At 45.4% G+C, this 19,533-nt stretch overlaps 1 protein-coding gene across 1 annotated transcript in view; it reads left to right on the forward strand.

Moving 5' to 3' along the window:
• Positions 1 to 3,362: 3,362 nt before the first annotated feature.
• Supt20hl1 (Supt20h like 1) overlaps positions 3,363 to 19,533 on the forward strand; it is a 50,452-nt gene continuing 34,281 nt past the window's right edge. Inside the window, exons 1-2 of the mRNA NM_001037211.1 lie at positions 3,363 to 3,449; positions 3,754 to 4,821. Coding sequence (NP_001032288.1) covers positions 3,778 to 4,821 — 1,044 coding nt within the window. The 5' untranslated portion in view covers positions 3,363 to 3,449; positions 3,754 to 3,777. The remainder of the gene's footprint in view (positions 3,450 to 3,753; positions 4,822 to 19,533) is intronic.

A 19,533-nucleotide genomic window follows, 5' to 3' on the forward strand; every position in this document is an offset into this window, starting at 1 on the left:
GTAGCTATGTCCATAAATAGCAAAGAAACTATAAAGTGGCTCTCTGTTCATCTATTCCTCCCTCACCAAAATAAAAGCAAACCCAGAAGATATTAAGGGGGGAAAACAGAGGTTACAGAAAAACAAAATACAATGTAACTATCCAAGCCTTTGGTTAGCTTCATTTCAGATATGGAAATTGTTTTAAAAAGAAATATTGAAAATAAGAAAATAAGAGTCTGGGGAGACAGCTCTACTGGAAGAGTACCTGCCTAAGTTTGGGTCTCCAGTGCCCATGTTAAAAAAGGCCTCTTAGCACTGTAGCCCTAGTCCTGGGAGAATAGATACAGGCAGGCCCCTAAAGCTGAGTGGCCAGCCACTTTAACCAATGGTGAGCACTGAATTCACCAAGAGACCCTGCCTGTCTCAAAAGATAAGATGAAATGTGAGCAATTCAGGGAGACATCCAATGTTGACCTCTGTCCTTATCTATGAACACACATGTGTACACATACCTGCAGGCACATACACATACAGTGCAGAATATATATACATATTTATAGGTATATATACATTTATATGTATATATATTATATGTGTATATATACATTTATATGTATATATATTATATGTATATATACATATATGTGTGTATGTATATTATATGTATATATACATATATGTGTATATGTGTGTATATACATGTGTATGTATATATATGTGTATATATGTGTGTATATATATATATATCAAAAACAGAAAGAAACAAAGAAAGCCCTCTGCTTCTCCAGAATAATCTTCCAAATAATAACCAGGGAACTAGAAAACCATTCTCTTTTTTTCTATTTTTTTTCATAGGCTGGTTTTTGGTGGTGGTGGTGGTGGTGGTGGTGAGAGCTGATTTGTTTTTGCTTTCCCATATTATGGGTTGAACCCAGGACCTTGCCTATGCTTAGTCAAGTAAAATCAAGAAATATATATCCAGCACTAAAAACCCATTTCTATGTGTTGCTTAATACCAGTCATTTCAAAGAAACTCAGGCAAAAAGTTTCTAATCTAACCAAATATAAAATATCTATGATGACATGTAACAATCACACTTACTATTGATTTTTTTAAAGCCTTTTTAAAAGCCTGGTGGCCCAGCAGTCCATAGGCAGAGGTAAGGCGATCTGTATGTATTTGAGGTCAGTCTAATCTACATGTGAGTTCCAGGGCAGCCGGTGATACACAGTGAGACCCTGTCTCAAAAACAAAACAAACAAAAACAGAAAAAGAAAAAAGCATTTATTTTAAACGTGTCTACTTCAGGGGTTTTGCAGATTTAATCTTGGGTTCTTGTCATTACAGGTAATCATTGTGATTATTGTGTGTCAGTGCTGTATGTAAATCTAAACATTAGAGAATCTTCTAAACAGCTGTCAAAAAAAAAAAAAAAACCGAGACTGGCAAATTTTAAGGCAACAATGGGACTAGAAAACAAGATTCTATCAAGATTCTATAAATAGAATCCATACACTAAATCATCACAGGAAAGTCAGGGCTGGAGAGATGACACAATGGTTAAGAGCGCTGGCTATTCTTCTAGAGGAATGGGGTTCAGTCCCCAGCACCAAGTCAGGCAACTCACAACTGCCTATCACTCCAGCTCTAAAGCATCTGACACCCTCTGTCCTCTGAAGGCATGTGTGTATCCATGCAAATAGGCAAATAATAAAATAAATCTATTTTTTAGAGGAAAGAATAGGGCTGGAGTGATGGCTTAGCAGTCAAGAGCAGTGCTTCCTCTTCCAAAGAACCTGAGTTCCATTTTAAGCATCTCCAGGGCTCCTCACACGCTATCTGATGCCTTCTTCTGGCCTCTGAGAGCACTGCTCTTGCGTGGTACAAAACCATACATGTGAGCAAAACACCCATGCACACAAAATAATAAGAAAGAAAAAGAAAAGAACCTGACAAGGTTGGACCTCCAGTGCAGGGGAATATGGGGGGCAGTAAGGGGGGATGTATGGGGGGAATACCCATATGGGGGAGGGGGAGCGGAGGGGATAGGGGCTTATGGACAGGAAACCAGGAAAGGGAGTAACATTTGAAATGTAAAGAAATATATCTAATAAAAAATTAAGGGGTTGGGGATTTAGCTCAGTGGTAGAGCGCTTGCCTAGGAAGCGCAAGGCCCTGGGTTCAGTCCCCAGCTCCGAAAAAAAGAACCAAAAAAAAAAATTTAAAAAAGAAAAAGAAAAACTAGAAACACACAGAAATAAAAGGTAAGTTGTTATGAATAAGAATGCCCTGGGATGGGGCTGGGGATTTAGCTCAGTGGTTAGAGCGCTTACCTAGGAAGCGCAAGGCCCTGGGTTCAGTCCCCAGCTCCGAAAAAAAGAACCAAAAAAAAAAAAAAAAAAAAAAAAAGAATGCCCTGGGTTGGGGATTTAGCTCAGTGGTAGAGCGCTTGCCTAGGAAGCACAAGGCCCTGGGTTCGGTCCCAGCTCCGAAAAAAAAGAACCAAAAAAAAAAAAAAAAAAAAAAAGAATGCCACATGTCTAACTATGTAAGAAACCTGGATGGAGCGGGGTGGTGGCGGCAGGGTGGGGGTGGGGATGTGGGAGCGGGGGTATACTCGGAGAATGGAATGGAGTGCTTTCTGTAATGCTCACACAAGCATACAGTGAGTGTCTCCACAGGTATAAAGGGTACGGTGTGTGCTAAATTAGTGGTGGAACCACCAAATCATTAGAAACAAGCAGTTCGGAACACATTAAAAAAAAAAAAAACAAAAAAACAAAAAACAAAAAAACAGATAGTCTTGGTAGTGGTGCAAGCTATTAGTCCCAGCATTCGAGAGGCTGAGGCAAGTGGATCTCTGAGTTCGCGGCCAGCCTGGTCTACAGAATGAGTTCTAAGAGAGCCAGAGCTACACAGAGAATCCCTGTCTCAAACCCCCACCCCCACTCCCAAAAATAATAACCAGACACAGTCTCACTATGTAGCACCGGCTGGCCTGAACTGATTATATATGGCCTCAAACTGGCTATGGAGGCCCGGCTGGCCCTGAAACTCCCAGAGATCTGCCTGCCCCTGGTTGCCGTAGATCAGTTCTTGAAGGACCCGCCAAACAACTTAAATGGTGCACAATGGCCCTGCAGGTTTAACTCCAGTGTAAAATGGTGGCGACAAACTGTAATAAAAAAGTACTGCTTGCGCAAGCTTCCGCCTGATCGCCTTACAAGTTAGATGGACAGCAAGGAACCGCCCACAACGTCTTCCCGCCTTCTCCAGCGGAAGTGGGGACACCGCTGGAAAGGAAGTTTGAGCAAGGACCCTCCTACCCAGAAGGCTTAAGGAGCATGAGGCCTGGAGGAGTGGCGTACGGAGGACGACGCGCGCAAGCACGGCAGCTCCACAACCCTGCGTGTCCACTTCCAGCGCAGAGGGCTACCGGCCTGCACACGGGCAGTGACCTCCGAAGGTATGGGTGTTTTCAGAAACTTGCAAACATTTTGAGGTAGTTTTCGGTTCGCTTTGACTCGTCTTTTCTGTTAAGTCGAGGTCTCTCGGTGCAGCCCAGACGGGCTTTGGCGGCGGCTGAGCGCCAAAAGTACAGTGCAGGAATTGGAGGCGTCCGCCTCACCAGTGGGGAGGTGGGTTTCTTGGGGTCCATATTAAATTCAGGTGTATGCTCCCCTGCAGAGTTGTAGAGTTTTGTAGGACAGTTACTAGAACTGCCATGATTTCGGCCTCTCTCCGCCAACACGTTTTGTTTTTCTTTAAAGGTCCTGATTCTTTTATTGCGTACGATGGAACGAAATTTACAGGAGGCTTTTGAGTGGGCGGATGATATTATTGAATCTGTCCGGCAGCAGCCCCCTCCTTCAAGACTCACGTCCAGTGGGGAAAAGTCTCTTCATGAAAAACTGTATGACATTTATGTTGAAGAATGTGAAAGAGAGGCAGAGGCAGGGGGCCTTCAAAGCAATGTCAACTTGCTAGAGAAGCTTCTGAGGAGAGAGGCGTTGCCATGTTTAGTGGTCAATCTGTACCCAGAAAATCAAGGCTATTCTCTCATGCTGAAGGACAAAAGTGGGTCATTTTCAGAGACTTTTAAGTTGCCTTATGAAATAGAGAAATTGCTTGAATACTTGGATGCTGAAGAGTTACCTTCTTTTCTGATTGATGTCCTGGAAAAGTCTCCTGTGAATGTTTTTCACCATGGGTGTGTCATAGCAGAAATCAGAGACTACAGACAATGCAGTGACACCCAACCCCCTGGGGAGATTGGTGAAGAGCCTGCTGTGTCATCTGATGTGTCCTCTGCTTCCTCGACTCCTGCTTACCAAACTCGACACATTCTCTTACGTCCCACGATGCAGAGTCTAGTAAGTGATGTAGAGTCCATTACAAGTGATAACCGTCAGTGGACTGAGGAAGAAAAACTTGAGCTTGAGAGTCAACTGATTTTAGCTACAGCAGAGCCACTGTGTCTGGATCCCTCTGTTGCTGTTGCCTGCACAGCCAACAGACTGCTGTTTAATGAGCAGAAGATGACTGACTCTATGAGACAATGCTTCAAGAGGCGTGCAGCCTCTTCTCTGGATCAAGAGGAGGTGTCATCTGAGTGTACATGTCCCCCTGACCTTACTTCAACAATGACTCCTATCAAAAAACAAGCAAAAATAGGGCCCGATGACCCATATGACTTGATGACTACTGAAATGGATGCCTGGCTGCAGGGACCCAGTGAACTGACCATGCCTTCCGAGATGGAAGCAGAGACATATATGAACGAGGTGCCATCTCTGCTCTTTGATGATGAAGAACCAAGTGTCCTGGAAGTTCCTGAGGTAAAATATGGCTTTATGTTTGATTATGAGGATGACAGTCAGCTATGGGAAATGAATCCAAGTATCATGAAGTCCCTTAATGATCCACTTTTCTCTGCTGACATAGGGCCACTTCCAGAGGACAGAATTGATAGCCACATGTATTTCCCTCACATGTCCCTGGATGATTATTCAGATGATTTCATGGCTAAAGTAGACACTGAGCCTAGTGAGACAGTGGATGTGTGCCAAGGGTCTTTCCAGAGCGAAGATAGGTGTTCAGCCAATATGACACAGGGGTCTAGTAGCTCAGTCTGTCTTCCTCAGCCCTCCCTGGAGGCAAAGCCCGCGACCGGTCTGGTGCCAAAGCCCGAGACCGGTCTGGTGTCAAAGCCCGCGACCGGTCTGGTGTCAAAGCCCGCGACCGGTCTGGTGTCAAAGCCCGCGACCGGTCTGGTGTCAAAGCCCGCGACCGGTCTGGTGTCAAAGCCCGCGACCGGTCTGGTGTCAAAGCCCGCGACCGGTCTGGTGTCAAAGCCCGCGACCGGTCTGGTGTCAAAGCCCGAGACCGGTCTGGTGTCAAAGCCCGCGACCGGTCTGGTGTCAAAGCCCGCGACCGGTCTGGTGTCAAAGCCCGCGACCGGTCTGGTGTCAAAGCCCGCGACCGGTCTGGTGTCAAAGCCCGCGACCGGTCTGGTGTCAAAGCCCGCGACCGGTCTGGTGTCAAAGCCCGCGACCGGTCTGGTGTCAAAGCCCGAGACCGGTCTGGTGTCAAAGCCCGAGACCGGTCTGGTGTCAAAGCCCGAGACCGGTCTGGTGTCAAAGCCCGCGACCGGTCTGGTGTCAAAGCCCGAGACCGGTCTGGTGCCAAAGCCCGCGACCGGTCTGGTGTCAAAGCCCGCGACCGGTCTGGTGTCAAAGCCCGAGACCGGTCTGGTGCCAAAGCCCGCGACCGGTCTGGTGTCAAAGCCCGCGACCGGTCTGGTGTCAAAGCCCGCGACCGGTCTGGTGTCAAAGCCCGCGACCGGTCTGGTGTCAAAGCCCGCGACCGGTCTGGTGTCAAAGCCCGCGACCGGTCTGGTGCCAAAGCCCGCGACCGGTCTGGTGCCAAAGCCTGCAACTGGTCTGGTGCCAAAGCCCAAAATGGGTCTGACGTCATCCTCAGTGTTAGAGCAGGGAAGCAGAATTCCTCCACCACTTGCGCTTACCCATGTCTCTAAACAGGGCTCCTCAAATGTCAGCTGTGGTGAAGGGGCACCACCTGCTCCTAAGAAAACCACCGTGGTTCATCAAACCATTGTGGGCATGAGCAGAGTTAGCACCCTTCCTCCAGCTCTCCAATCTAATGCTAGGTCATCAGAAAACAAGCCAAAAGTCCAGCACCCTACCTGCACCACTAGCACAAATGTGATCAATTTGGTAAAGTCTATAAAAAAACCTAGTTTGGTGGGTAATTCAGCCCAGGTCATAGGCTGCCCCACTAGTGTCCCGGCTGCTGAAGGAATCACTCAAAATAGCCTTCTACCAACCAGACAGCAGCCACCTAAGCCAGCACAGCGTCCCGTGAAGTCACCTATGCAACTGATTATAAATAATACGGCAAGTCCCTTAACTGTAAAGCTTCCCCCAGGCTCTATCATTTTGCGCCCAGAGCCTCAGAAGTCATCCCAGGGACAGCCACAGCAGATATATGTATTGATTCCAAAACAGCCGCAGACACCCAGGGTTTCTGTCCCCCCACAGCCAGTGCCACCAGCTTCCTCTCAAGGGTCTAATAATCAGCAGTTGTCCTTGCCAACTCAGCAAACTAGTCGCCTTAGTACTGCGCAAACTGGTCTCCTTAACACTGGTGGGGCCAGAGGGGTTCAACCAATCCAGACATCTGTGGTGTGTCAGGTAGGCTCCACCCAGCAGACTCGAAGGCAGAATGCTCATTCACAGAACTTGGCGCTCTCTACTACCCTAGTACAGCCGAGGCAGACTCAGAGTCAGAATGTGCAGCTGAGAATCATACCACGCATAATAACTGTGGGCAGACCAGGCACTCAGTGCTCTGACTGTGGGCATGCAGCTGGTGAACCCAGTGATAGAAGAACAGGAGGCCCACCAAACACCCCAAAATCCTAAGTCCTAATTCTCTTTAAAATGCACCAACATTGAGCTAAATCAGTTCTCAGTTTTTACTTCATCACTGGCAGTTTGAATATTACAGTTTAAAATGCAAAAATAAAACCCTACAATACCCAAGTTTTACATAGAAATTGCTTTCAATATAGCCCTGTTTATTGTTGTGTCCCAATGTTTAGACCCTTCCAGATTGTCATTAGATAAATATTAAAACTGCAGTAATATGAGGCTGACTAAATGGCCCAGCACTTAAGAGCACTTGCTCTTTCAAGGACTGGAGTTTGGTTCCTAGCACCCATGTCAGGCAGCTTGCTCGCAGCCTGTCTGTAAATCCAGCTCCAGAAAATCTGACATGTGTCTGGCCTCTTTGAGGACTGACATGCATGCACCCCTCCCACACACATATAATTTAAAAATAAAATAGGAACTGCAGATATAGCTTAGTGGTTAAGAGCATTTGTGGCTCTTGTACAGGAACCAGGTTTAATTTTCATCACCCACCTGGTGAATCCAGTGATAGAAGAACAGGAGGCCCACCAAACACCCCAAACATCTTTTAAATACATTTTGAGGGGATCTGACACCTTCTTTTGATTTGTGTGGGCACCAGGTACCCATATGGTGCACATACCCACAGACAAACTCCAAAGCACATAAAATAAACTCAGTATATCTTTTGATTTTTAAGTTAATAAATTAAGGCTTATTTGTAAATGGTGATTTAACAAACATGCATTTTGCTGTTTTAACAGTTTTTTGAAGGAGGAGTATATCCTTTCTTTTTTCTTTTTTTTCTTTTTTTCTTTTCGGAGCTGGGGACCGAACCCAGGGCCTTGCGCTTGCTAGGCAAGCGCTCTACCACTGAGCTAAATCCCCAACCCGAGTATATCCTTAATGACTTTTTTTTTAACTTTTGGAGACAGGGTTTTTCTAGGTAGCTCTGGTTGTCATGAACTCACTGTGTAGACCAGGGTGGCCCAAAACTCACAGATGTCCACCTGCCTCTGTCTCCGGAGTGCTGATGGTAAAGGTGTGAACCACCACCTGGCCCGATTAGGGTTGTCACACTGAAATTGAGGACAGCCGAGGCCTGCAGTCCTGTGCAAGGGAGCCCATGGCAGCCTTGTCTGATGAGCATCCCAGCCCTCGGAAGGTTTGCCCTGCAGCCAGTGCTCTGGCAGACCCCAGCTCCCCTCCAGGCCCTACCACTGGCCTGGAAAAGGCCATCTGGGCTGGCTCGCTGTGGCTCTCCTTGTGAAGCCACTTACATGTTTTAGAACATTCTAGGTCAATGGCACAGAGGATATAAGCAAGCACTTAGAACTTGGTCTTGCAGACTGGTTCTTCAGTGCCCACAGCTGTCTGAGGCTGTTAAGTGGGCCGTCCTCCTCTTCTGCCCCCATCCCCACCCCGTTTACTCCTCATCAATTGTTCCACACTCCCTGCCTGCTCACCCCATCTCAGTGTCCTTGTTTCAGTGGACTGGGCTGCTCTGCCCTTAGAGGGTTGAGGTTTATCAGTTCTGTAACAAACATCTGTCCACATGAAGGTGCAGTTCCTTAGCATTCGTGACATTGGCAATGCTGTGCAGCCAGCCCTCTGTGTGTTTCCAAAACATGCTCGGCACTTCAAAGAAGTCCTGGACCCATTAAGCACTAAGCAGGAAGCCATCCTCCCCTCCCCCGTCCCCTCCCCCCTTCCCCCTCCGCCAGCCACTGGCAACCACCGATTTGCTTTGTGTCCCTATGAATTGAATTATTCCCAGTGTTTATATATATATATATATTTATATATATATATATTAGTTGAATTTTACAGTGTTTTAGATATACAACTTTGTACCTTTTGTGTCTGCCTTTTTGCCTGGAAGGGCTTAATGTTCATTCATGCTGTACTGTGTAGAACTTCCATCCTCAGTCCCTTGTCTGTATATGGCCTGATCTGTTTCTCCATGTCTGGGCTGTTGCTGCCTTTTGGCTGTTGTGGGTGGTGGTGCTGCCTCAGTCATGGACAGGCGCTATTTTACTGCTTGGGTCTTGTTCTTTTGTAACTCTGAAGGATAACCTGCCTACATGAAATTTGCCTCTGTAAGCAAGTGCACGTGTATGTTTGTTTGCCTTTTTCTCTAAGAAGAAATGGAAACTTGGTCTGTCAGTTCTGAAAGAGGTTAGCAAAGGGACAGGTGACTGTGATCGTCACCGGCATAAACCCTTACTGAGGTCCTGCCTGTGCTCTTCAACAAAGATCTGACCACCTTCGAGCACGCTGGTCACATTGGCCACCAGAGAGAGATCAAGCTGGCGGGAGCATCCTGGACATTGCTGGGAGCAGGTGCCTGTCCTTGGAAGCAGTGAACTGGTCCAGTGAGCAGTTGCAAAGAACTTAAGCTCAGCCTTCAGAGTCAAGCAGATCTGACCTCAGTGCGCTGCCAGTTTTGCTGTCCTTCCTCCTTTAGCTCTGTAAGTGGTCCATTCAGGTACAATAAGCAGAATGGTTGGCTCCAGTGATGTACCCTTCCTTTTCAGACAGACAAATAAATTCACCTTTGTTTCCAGTTACCGTTTAGTGGCATCTGTTTATTTCCCCTCCAGTGGTCTCCATTGTGGTGACAGTTTGACTCTATCCAGGGTCCTGTTCCCATATTTCTCATCCCCCAACTGACAGCAATCTTTGTCTTTGTTGAATGAAACAGGCATCACTGAAATGCCACCAGACCATCCTGTTGGTTAGAGAAAGATGAGTCTTACTGGTAAGGAACACAATGGTTTTTGCAGTCTTTTTATTTTGAGGTTATAATACAATTTTATCATTTCCCCTTGCCTTTCCCCCACTTAGCCCCTGCTCCATATACCCCTCCTTGCGTTCTTTCAAATTCGTGGCCTCCTTTTTCATTAATCATTAGTACATGTGTGTATATGCATATATATCCCTAAATGACACTTGTATGTATGTTTTTGGGGCTGACCATTTGCTCATGGGTCACTAATTAGTGTGCTCTTCCCCAGGGAAGACTATTTCCCTCACTGTCAGCATTCCTTAAATACCTATAGTTTTTTGTATAGAGTTGAGATCTTATTGTTAATAGTGTTTTTTTAATTATAGTGTGTGTATGCATGCGTGTGCGCACACGTGCACACACAGACTCATGCATGTGCATGTATACCAGCCACACTGAACATGGATCAGTCAGAGGACAACATATGGGAGTCAAGTTTTATCCCCCCACCTTCGTGTCCCAAAGGTCGAACTCAGATCACCAAGTTTAACAGCAACTAAACCAAGTTTAGTGCTGAGCCACCTTACCAGTCCTGTAGTGGTGTTTAAAATAAATATCCATTTTTGGTAAAATTGAATACAATAGTCCTTCATATCCAGGATGTTCATATATCATCTGAAAGAAAATATACTCAACTGCTTGAAACACCTAGGCCATAAAATATAGAATACATACACCCTTTGCCCATTCTCAGTATGTGAAAGGTACAGTTCTGTTTATGATTTTTTTTCATCTAGTCCTTGAAAGGAGAGCACCCTCACAGAGGCAAAAGGAATGGGGGAAAGGGGATGGAATGGGGGGTTAGAGGGGTAACCAGGAAGAGCGATTATCATTTGAAATGTAAATGAATAAAATGATTAATAAAAAAGAAAGAAGAACCCCATACAGGTGGGGTTTGTTGCTGTTGTTGTTTTAAAGGAAGCAAGGTGGCGGCCTAAATCATGTGCTCAGAGTTACCCAGCTAAGAAGGCCCAGAGCCCAGATTTGCATTCTTTCCCATGCCATCTCACTGCCTCACTAATGGCAGACTAGCCACTTGGGCAGATTTACACAGCAAAGCTATTGCCAGAATGACTTCAAGTACATAAGAGCTGTTCTTTTCAAATAGTTGTTACTGGAGCTCGTCCTGCTCACCTATAGATTCTTGCATTTCCTGGTGAGAGTATAAGGTATTAGTGGCAGACCAAATCTTAATGATGGTTATCACCTTGCTCTGCCCTCTTGAGTTGCCTGTTAGTGGCATGTTCTTTGGGGATAGGCCTAATGGCTGGTCAGTCCTGGTGAATCAACATTTCCATTTTGGCACCATAAATTTTGATTATAACAGGCACGGTTAGTAAACTACTTTTTTCTTTAGGGTCTTTTGTGTTCCTTTAGCTGAAGTCTACCTGTGTGACTTAATGTCGCAAATGTAAGCAAATCTATTGGTACATCCTTTATAACATCAATTTTATTATTTTGAGTTTCTTGTGCATCAATGGAAGCACCTATCAATAAAAATGGAACACTAAAACTCCAACGTTTCAGGAGTCTGAGGTGTGAGGTAGGAGGATTGATTGTCTGTAGTTCAAGGCTGGGCCTGGGCTACAAAGTGAAGCCCAGTCCCAACACTGCTCCATAAAACAGATCTATGAAGGTCCTTAAGATTTTTATCCTGTTCGTAAGACAAGTTAGCCTGCTATCATTTCATGGATGCTAGAAGAAAACACAGGAATATCTAGTCAATACAAAGGACTTTATTAAGTACAATGTGGTAAGCAGCATGAGATACAGGTTTGCATTCATTCCTTTCTCCCTTAAGTCCCATGAAGGCAACATGGACCCAGGTAAGTGTTGTACATGTAGTGAAAATGTGTCACAGCTGAGGAAAACAAGCATAGGCAATAGCAATGTTTCATTATTTTTCAGATTTATTTGTTTTGCATGTTTGAGCATCTGCTGGCATGCATATCTGTACCACATGTGTGCCTGCAGAGGTTAGAAGGTAGCATCCGATCGATCCCTTGGAACGAAAGTTGTGGATAATTGGGAGCCCCTATGTGGGTGCTGGGAACTGAACCCCAGGCCCTCTTCAAAAGCAGCAAGTTCTTTTAACCACTGGACTGTCCCTCTAGTCCCAGGAAACGGTGGAGTTTTAAAAAATTGCAAAATGGCCCATCCTGCTCTTGAGAGAAGTGTTTTTGCCTATAAGAGCATATCCTCTATCTCCTAAGGCTTTCCACTATGCAAACATCTAAGAAAGTGGGTTTAGAGGCCTAGAGATAGCTCAGTGCTGGTATTTCCTTCAGGTCTACTTTGGAACCAGATAGGTATATGGTGTACATACATACATACATACATACATACATACATACATACATACATGATATAGGCAAACATTCATACACAGGGAACAAGAATATTTGTCTTCTGGATTCTGTGGTCACCCCCAACACATGCACCTACATACAGATACACAGAGAGAGGGGGAAAGGGGGGAGAGAGAGAAAACTAAGGAATATTAAAATATAATTTTTCAAAAGAATGATGGAGGGACTGGGGCAGAGCACTCCCTTAACTTGTATGAATCCCTGAGTAAGATTTCTAGTGCTAAAAGCCAAGCAAAAATATCAGGGGGGTCTGGGGAGACAGCTCACATGGTAATGTGCTTGCCTTGCAGACATTAGAACCTGAGTTCAGTCCCCAGAATCCACATTTAAAAAAACAAATACAAAAACAGGCTTCTTGATATACACTGCTGATCCTGGCACTGTGGAGGTAAAGACATGAACACCCCTGGGGCTCCATGGCCAGCCAGTCAAGCCTACTTGGAAAGCTCTGGGCCAGTGAGAGATCTTGTCAAAAAGTGAAATAGATGTCTCTTCAGCAGCAGTTCTCAAACTTGAGTCATGCGTTCTGACTCTTGGGAAGCCTCTTATCTCCAAAAATATTTACATTATAATTCATAACAGTAGCAAAGAAAATAATTTTGTGGTTGGGGGTCAGCACAACATGAGGAACTGTATTAAAGGATCAGCAGCAGTAGGAAGGCTGAACACTACTGCTCTAGAGGAATGGCACTTAATTAAACTCATGCCCTGGCCTCCACATGCATATGTGCACATAAGCACACATACCAGCACATACATGCAAAACAATGATAGAGGGGACCAAGTGTGGTAGCACAGGTCTATAATCCCAATATTGGAGGCTGGAGGATCAGGAGTTCAAGGCCTATCTGTGCTATGTGCAATCTTGCCTTTAAAAATTATAAGATAAAAACGAAAATAAAAGGGCACCTGACTAGCTCACATGAATTTTGATTCCCCAACAGCTCAAATGATTGTCAGAGAGGCACAGTTTAAAGAAAGGATTTTATCATAAACGTGCCTTTAATAACATAGCTAACTATATAGAAATTATAAAGAAGAAAATCTGGGATCTAGTCTTTGAAAATGTCCACTTTTACAGGTCAGGAAGAATATATGCTGGAAAAAAGAGTGACAAATAGACGGATGGGGGAGGGGCGGGAGGTGGAGAAACTCCCATGGTTAAAACACTTGCTTTGCAAACCTGAGGACCAGAGATCAAAAGATCCACAGAACCCAAACCCAGATACATGCAGGTGGGTGTGGCAGCCCACCTGCAATTCCTACAAAACCAGACTGTCAGAACAAAGTAGCTGGCTAGCCATACCAAAAAGCTTTGGGTTTGATTGAGAGACCCTGCCTCGATGAATGAGGTTTGGAAGAGAGACCGAGGATAATACTCAACCTCCGGTCTCCACATACCTGTGTAACACATGTGAATGCGCAAACTTACACACATACACATGCAGACCACATACATGTGAAAAATATAAAAAGAGCTGGAAATGGTCATAAAATTCTCATACCCACAAAAGACACCTCCGCTTACCCCACCCCACCAGCAACAGAGCTCATACTGAGTTCCCAATCCGGCCCAGCTCTGGTCAGAAAGGACAGGCCCTAGGTAATGATTCTCTTGCTTGTGGGGAGTTTTGCTGCAGTGGGCTTTTGCTGTTCTCCAACATCTGCAATTTGAAACAGATTGTAATTGAGATGCACAGTGCTGAATGGGATTCTTTTTTCTAAATGGGAATTTTGTAGGCTTGGAGTGTGGTTAAGAAAAGAACAGCTGCCCAATGTATGGGTGACATTGTGGAACACACTAGAATGTGGAAATAACAAGAGTGTGCCCATTATTTCCCATTAAGAGATCCATTTAACATTCTCAGGCTTAAAATGTCTGCCTATCTTAAGACAATTCCTACCCGACACAAGTCCTTTCTATGGCCCAATCAAGAATCTGTTCTTACTGTAAAATTGTGATGATAATTTTGGAGAATCTCCCTAATATCTACAGGAATTACAACTGTTTAATATTGGCAAATGCAAGTCCCTGTTCTGTGACTTTATATACTGACTTTTCCCTCACCCACTAAAAGATGCACGCACGTACGCACATCCGCACCACACACACACGCACGCACGCACGCACGCACGCACGCACATCCCCACCACACACTTGTCCACACTGCACGCAGGCGCAGGCGCTCGAGTGCGCGTGCGCGCGCGCACACACACACACACACACACACACACACACGCACACGCACACACGCACGTCAGCACCACACCTCACGCACACATGCACGTCCACGTGCACGCACATCTGCACCGGAAGCGCTTACGCACACACGTCTGCACCGGAAGCGCTTACGCACGCACGTCTGCACCACCCCTTACGCACGCACGTCCACACTGCGCGCGCACGTCCACACCACATGCACGTCCGAATGCATGACTTGTTTTCTGAAACAGGCAGCATTTTTTTCTGAAAGAAAAATTGCGCCTAACAAAATGCATGGTGATTTCAATGTCTCTTAAGTTTCTGTCCCTCCCTGTTCCAGGTTTTCCTGATGCTTTTAATTAAAGGGTATGAAAGGAATTGGAGCTAGAGGCTAAAATGCAGCTGTCCTCATTTGAAATGAAACAAGATTAACGATAAGGTTGATGCCCCCAGCAACCTTTCCTGGTTAATTGTACTATTTTATTGAGTAAGATATTTGAAAGTAGCTAACAGCATTCATGTCACTCACGAATTCTCTTGGCCAAAAAAGAAAAGTAATACAACCCAAATAAAGCACCATGTACCAAGTGTGGTCCTAAGATGATCAGCACTGCCATCTCTGGGAGCTCATTAAAAATGCTGGCCCTCTCCTGGGGAATGGAGAGATGGTTCAAAGGTTAAAAGTATTGATGGCTTAGTGTCTGAGAGATCTCGGGGGTCCAAGTCAGTTGAGACTGCTGGTCTTCCTGTGGGATCGACCTCCTCCTCAGCTTCTTCCGGCCTTTCCCTAATTCAACCAGTCAGCATACACTAGCTATTCTGAAGCCCCAACACATAATACAGCAGAGGAATGCCTGTCTGCCCTCAGTGAGAGAAGATGCACCTAACTTGAGGCCCCAGGGAATGCGGAGGCCTGGTGGGGTTGGGGGAGGAGGAAATCCTCTTGTTGGTGGGGCGAGGAAGAATGGGATAAGGAACTGTCAGAGGACAGAACGGGAGGGGGATAACAACTAGACTGTAAAAAGAGATTAAATATTTAAAAAAAAGGGGGGGGGAGTATTGGTGGCTCTCGCAGAGGACCAGAGTTCAATTCCCAGTACCCACATGGCAGCTCACAAGTGTTTGTAACTTCAGACCCGGAAGAACCAACACACATATTTCTGGCCTCCACAGGCATCACACACAGAAGCTACACAGACATACATGCAGACAAAACACCCATCCGCACTCTGTGTGAATACTTTTTTTTTTTTTTTAAAGAAATTCAGGCTTCCAAGCTGGAGATACAGCTCAGCAGTTAAGAGCACTTGTTGCTCTTACAAAGTTTCCAACACCCACATGGTGGCTTATTTCCTCCCACAACTCCAGTTCCACAGAACTAACATCTTCTTCTGACCTCCATGAGTATCAGGCATGCAGGTAAAACACTGATTGGGGGGCGGGGGGAGGGAGGGAGAGAGAGAGAGAGAGAGAGAGAGAGAGAGAGAGAGAGAGAGAGAGAGAGAGAGAGAGAGAGAGATATGAAAGCTTTCAGGCCAGGGAGGCCACTCAGTTGGTAGACCGCTTCTCTAACATGCAGAAAGCCCTGAGTTCACTCAGCAGTACATTAACAAGGTGCAGTGGTGCCAGGTGTGGTGACAGATGCCTTTAAACCTAGCCCTCGGGAGCCAGAGACAGGTATTTGAGATCTGGCCTACATAATGAGTTCCAGGATCGACAGAACTATGTCTCAAACAAAAAAAATTTTTTTTCAAATTTTAAAATTAGAAAAAAGAAACAGGCTAGGATAATATATGCCTATAATCCTGGCCCTTGGGAGGTCGATAAAGGAATATCAGAAATTCAAAGTCTTTCTGGCTTTATAGTGAGTTCAAGACCATCCTGTTTAGGGAAGGGGAAAGAAGGAAGAGAGAAGAGACAGAGAGAGACAGACTTGCAAGCTATCTTCCGATACCCCAGAACCTCTAAGTTGGAATGAGCACTTTGACAAGACCCCTTCATGGAGTCTGAGAGGCACTGCTCTGGAAAATCTGGCAAGTGACAAAGAATTCAGAATCCCATGCCTGCCCCAGTAGGATGAGGTCTGGCCCTCGGCAGCTTTACTCTATTCTCCCCTCCACCGGCCTGCTCCCAGCCGAGATCTGGACAGTACTAACTACACTGTTGCACTGATAGCTAGGAGTGACATGAGATTTTTCACATTAAATTTAAATTGCTTAAAGGCTGAGGCTGTGTCTCATGTACCTGTCACCTAAAACTAGTGGTGCAGTTTGTGTCTCCTTCTCTTTAGCCATCCTTTCCTGTGTCTCATGTGTATACTTTCTAGGACCTCGCCTAAAAAGTATTAACACTGATTTTCAATATATGGAACATCAATCTCCAATACCCAAAACCAAAATTTTTAATTAGGATTAAAAATTAAATTACACTAGCCACATTTCAGTGCTCAGGAGCCTCGTGCTGCTAATGGCTACTCTTTTTAATAGCACAGCTATAAAATATCTCTGTTAACACAGGAAGCTCTATATTAGCCACTTGTCTCATGAATTCTGTCTTGGCTGGCCACTGGAATCAACCAGCCACCATTTGTCTGCTTAAGTATTTAATTCAGAATGCTTCCTGTTTTAGGCCTCACTATGTAGACATTTTACCCTCAACAGAACTTAGCCCAATGTTTCTACTAAGAACATCATTAGGAAAACCAAGCACTTAATTACTTTTATTAATTATTTGCTTATAGTACAGAGGCGAATGCCAGCAGCAAACCACTGAACTGAGAATAGGACCCCCGTTGAAGGAATCAGAGAAAGAACTGGAAGAGCTTGAAGGGGCTCAAGACCCCGTATGTACAACAATGCCAAGCAACCAGAGCTTCCAGGGACTAAGCCACTACCTAAAGACTATACATGGACTGACCCTGGACTCTGACCTCATAGGTAGCAATGAATATCCTAGTAAGAGCACCAGTGGAAGGGGAAGCCTTTGGTCCTGCTAAGACTGAACCCCCAGTGAACTAGATTGTTGGGGGGAGGGCAGTAATGGGGGGAGGATGGGGAGGGGAACACCCATAAAGAATGGGAGGGGGAGGGATTAGGGAGATGTTTGCCCGGAAACCGGGAAAGGGAATAACACTCGAAATGTATATAAGAAATACTCAAGTTAATAAAAAAAATATTTGCTTATTATTTATTTCAGTATCAGGGATTGAATCCTGAGGCTTATAGTCCAGGTCTATCTATCTGTATTTCTTTCCCTCCTTCCTTTTTCCTTTCTTTCTTTCTTGGAAACAAGATCTCACTATTTTCCCAAGCTGAACTTATATCCTTGATCCTCGTGCCAAGATTACAGGTGTGCCTGTCACCATGACCAGCTCTGAGTTCATATCTTAATCCTGATAAAAGTGTCATATATTTTGGGTTCAGTTGCCTTGGTCATGATGTCTTGTCACATCAGTAGAACAGTAACTAAGACATGGATTAAGTAAGCTAAAAGCAGTTTAGGGTTTCAGATCCTACATAGACAATTCGGGGATGTGATACTTTGCTAATAAAAACATCACAGAACGGGGTTGGGGATTTAGCTCAGTGGTAGAGCACTTGCCTAGCAAGCGCAAGGCCCTGGGTTCGGTCCCCAGCTCTGAAAAAAAGAGAAAAAGAAAAAAAATCACAGAACACTAAGAACACTGTAGATAAATCTCAGTGACACACTCGCCTCACATGCATAAGGTCCTAGGTTCAGTTCCTAGAGCCACAAAAAGATGAAAGAAAAAATATTACTAAGACTTTAAAAGCTTCTCTACAACCGTTATGTTATTTCTCTGTTTTGGAATATTTGATCACACTGTGAACCCTGAAGTTGTGTTAATTACTGAAAAAAGCTTTTTCTAGTTGTGGTATAGCTGTGCCCTTAGCACACACCACTCAAGAGAAAACAGAGGAAAGAGAAGCTACTTAAGGGAGGGCGGGAGAAGGGGGAAGGGGGAAGGGGGAAAGAGGAAGAGGGAGAGGGAGAGAGGGAGAGGGAGAGAGAAGACAACTTTACCAGGACAATTATAGAAAGAGAGGCTTCAGAGAGAGAGAGAGACAGAGACAGAGACAGACAGAGACAGAGACAGAGACAGAGACAGAGAGACAGAGAACAAGCTAGACACAAGTGAAAACAGAGTGAGCCTGAGAATGAGAAAGAGCTAGAAGATGAGAACAGATAGCTAGAGACCAAGCAGAGCAACCCAGGAGAAGCTCAGAGAAGCCAGACTGAATCAGTGTGCATGGGGAGGAGTTTGAGCCAGAGCAGCTGAGTTGAAGCAGCCAGCCAGAGTTCAGAAAGGAGAAAGGGGTGAGCTTAGGCCCAGATAAGAATGTGTGGAGGCTAGAAGCTTCCAGGACTAGGCCTAGATTAGCAGGTAGAGGCAGTAAGCCTCAGAGATGACAATTAATGCAGGAGAGTAAACATTACTTTTACATTTCTTTAAAAAATATTTTTTCTAGAAACACGATCTTTTCCTTCCATTTATGCTGAGAACCTGATTTTTACATAGACCACCTAGCCTAGTTCTTCTGATAGTGCTTAAAACTATCAGAAAACTACATCTCAGCCCGGTGGTGGGGGTGCACGCCTTTAGTCCCAGCACTCCAGAGACAGAAGTGGGTGGTTCTCTGAGTTTGAGGCCAGTCTGGTCTACAGAACAAGTAGGACAGCTAGGGCTATACAAAGAAACCCTGTCTCAAAAAACAACAACAGAAAGACTAAAGGAAAGGCCATCCAGAGACTGCCTCACCTGGGGATCCATTCCATATGTAGTCACCAAACCCAGTCACTATTGCTGATGCCAAGAAGTGCTTGCTGACAGGAGCCTGATATGGGTGTCTCCTGAGGGGCTCTGCCAGAGCCTTTCTGATACAGATGAGGATGTTTGCAGCCAACCACTGGGTTGAGCACAGGGACCCCAACAGAGGAGTTAGGGAGAGGACTGAAGGAGCTGAAGGAGATTTGCAACCCCAGAGGAAGAACAACAATATCAACCAACCAGACCTCCCAGAGCTCCCAAGGACTAAACCACCAACCAAATGGCTCCAACCACATATGTAGCAGAGGATGGCATTGTCTGGCATCAGTAGGAGAGGAGGCCCTTGGTCCTGTGTAGGGGAATGCCAGGGTGTTGTGGTGGGAGTGGCTGGGTGGGGGGAGCACCTTTGTGGAGGCAGGGGAGGGAGGGGAGAATGGGAGAGGGGGGAACCTGGAAAGGTGATAACATTTGA

Source organism: Rattus norvegicus, chromosome X, assembly GCF_036323735.1.
Source record: "Rattus norvegicus strain BN/NHsdMcwi chromosome X, GRCr8, whole genome shotgun sequence".
In the NCBI taxonomy this organism is placed as follows: Eukaryota; Metazoa; Chordata; class Mammalia; order Rodentia; family Muridae; genus Rattus; species Rattus norvegicus.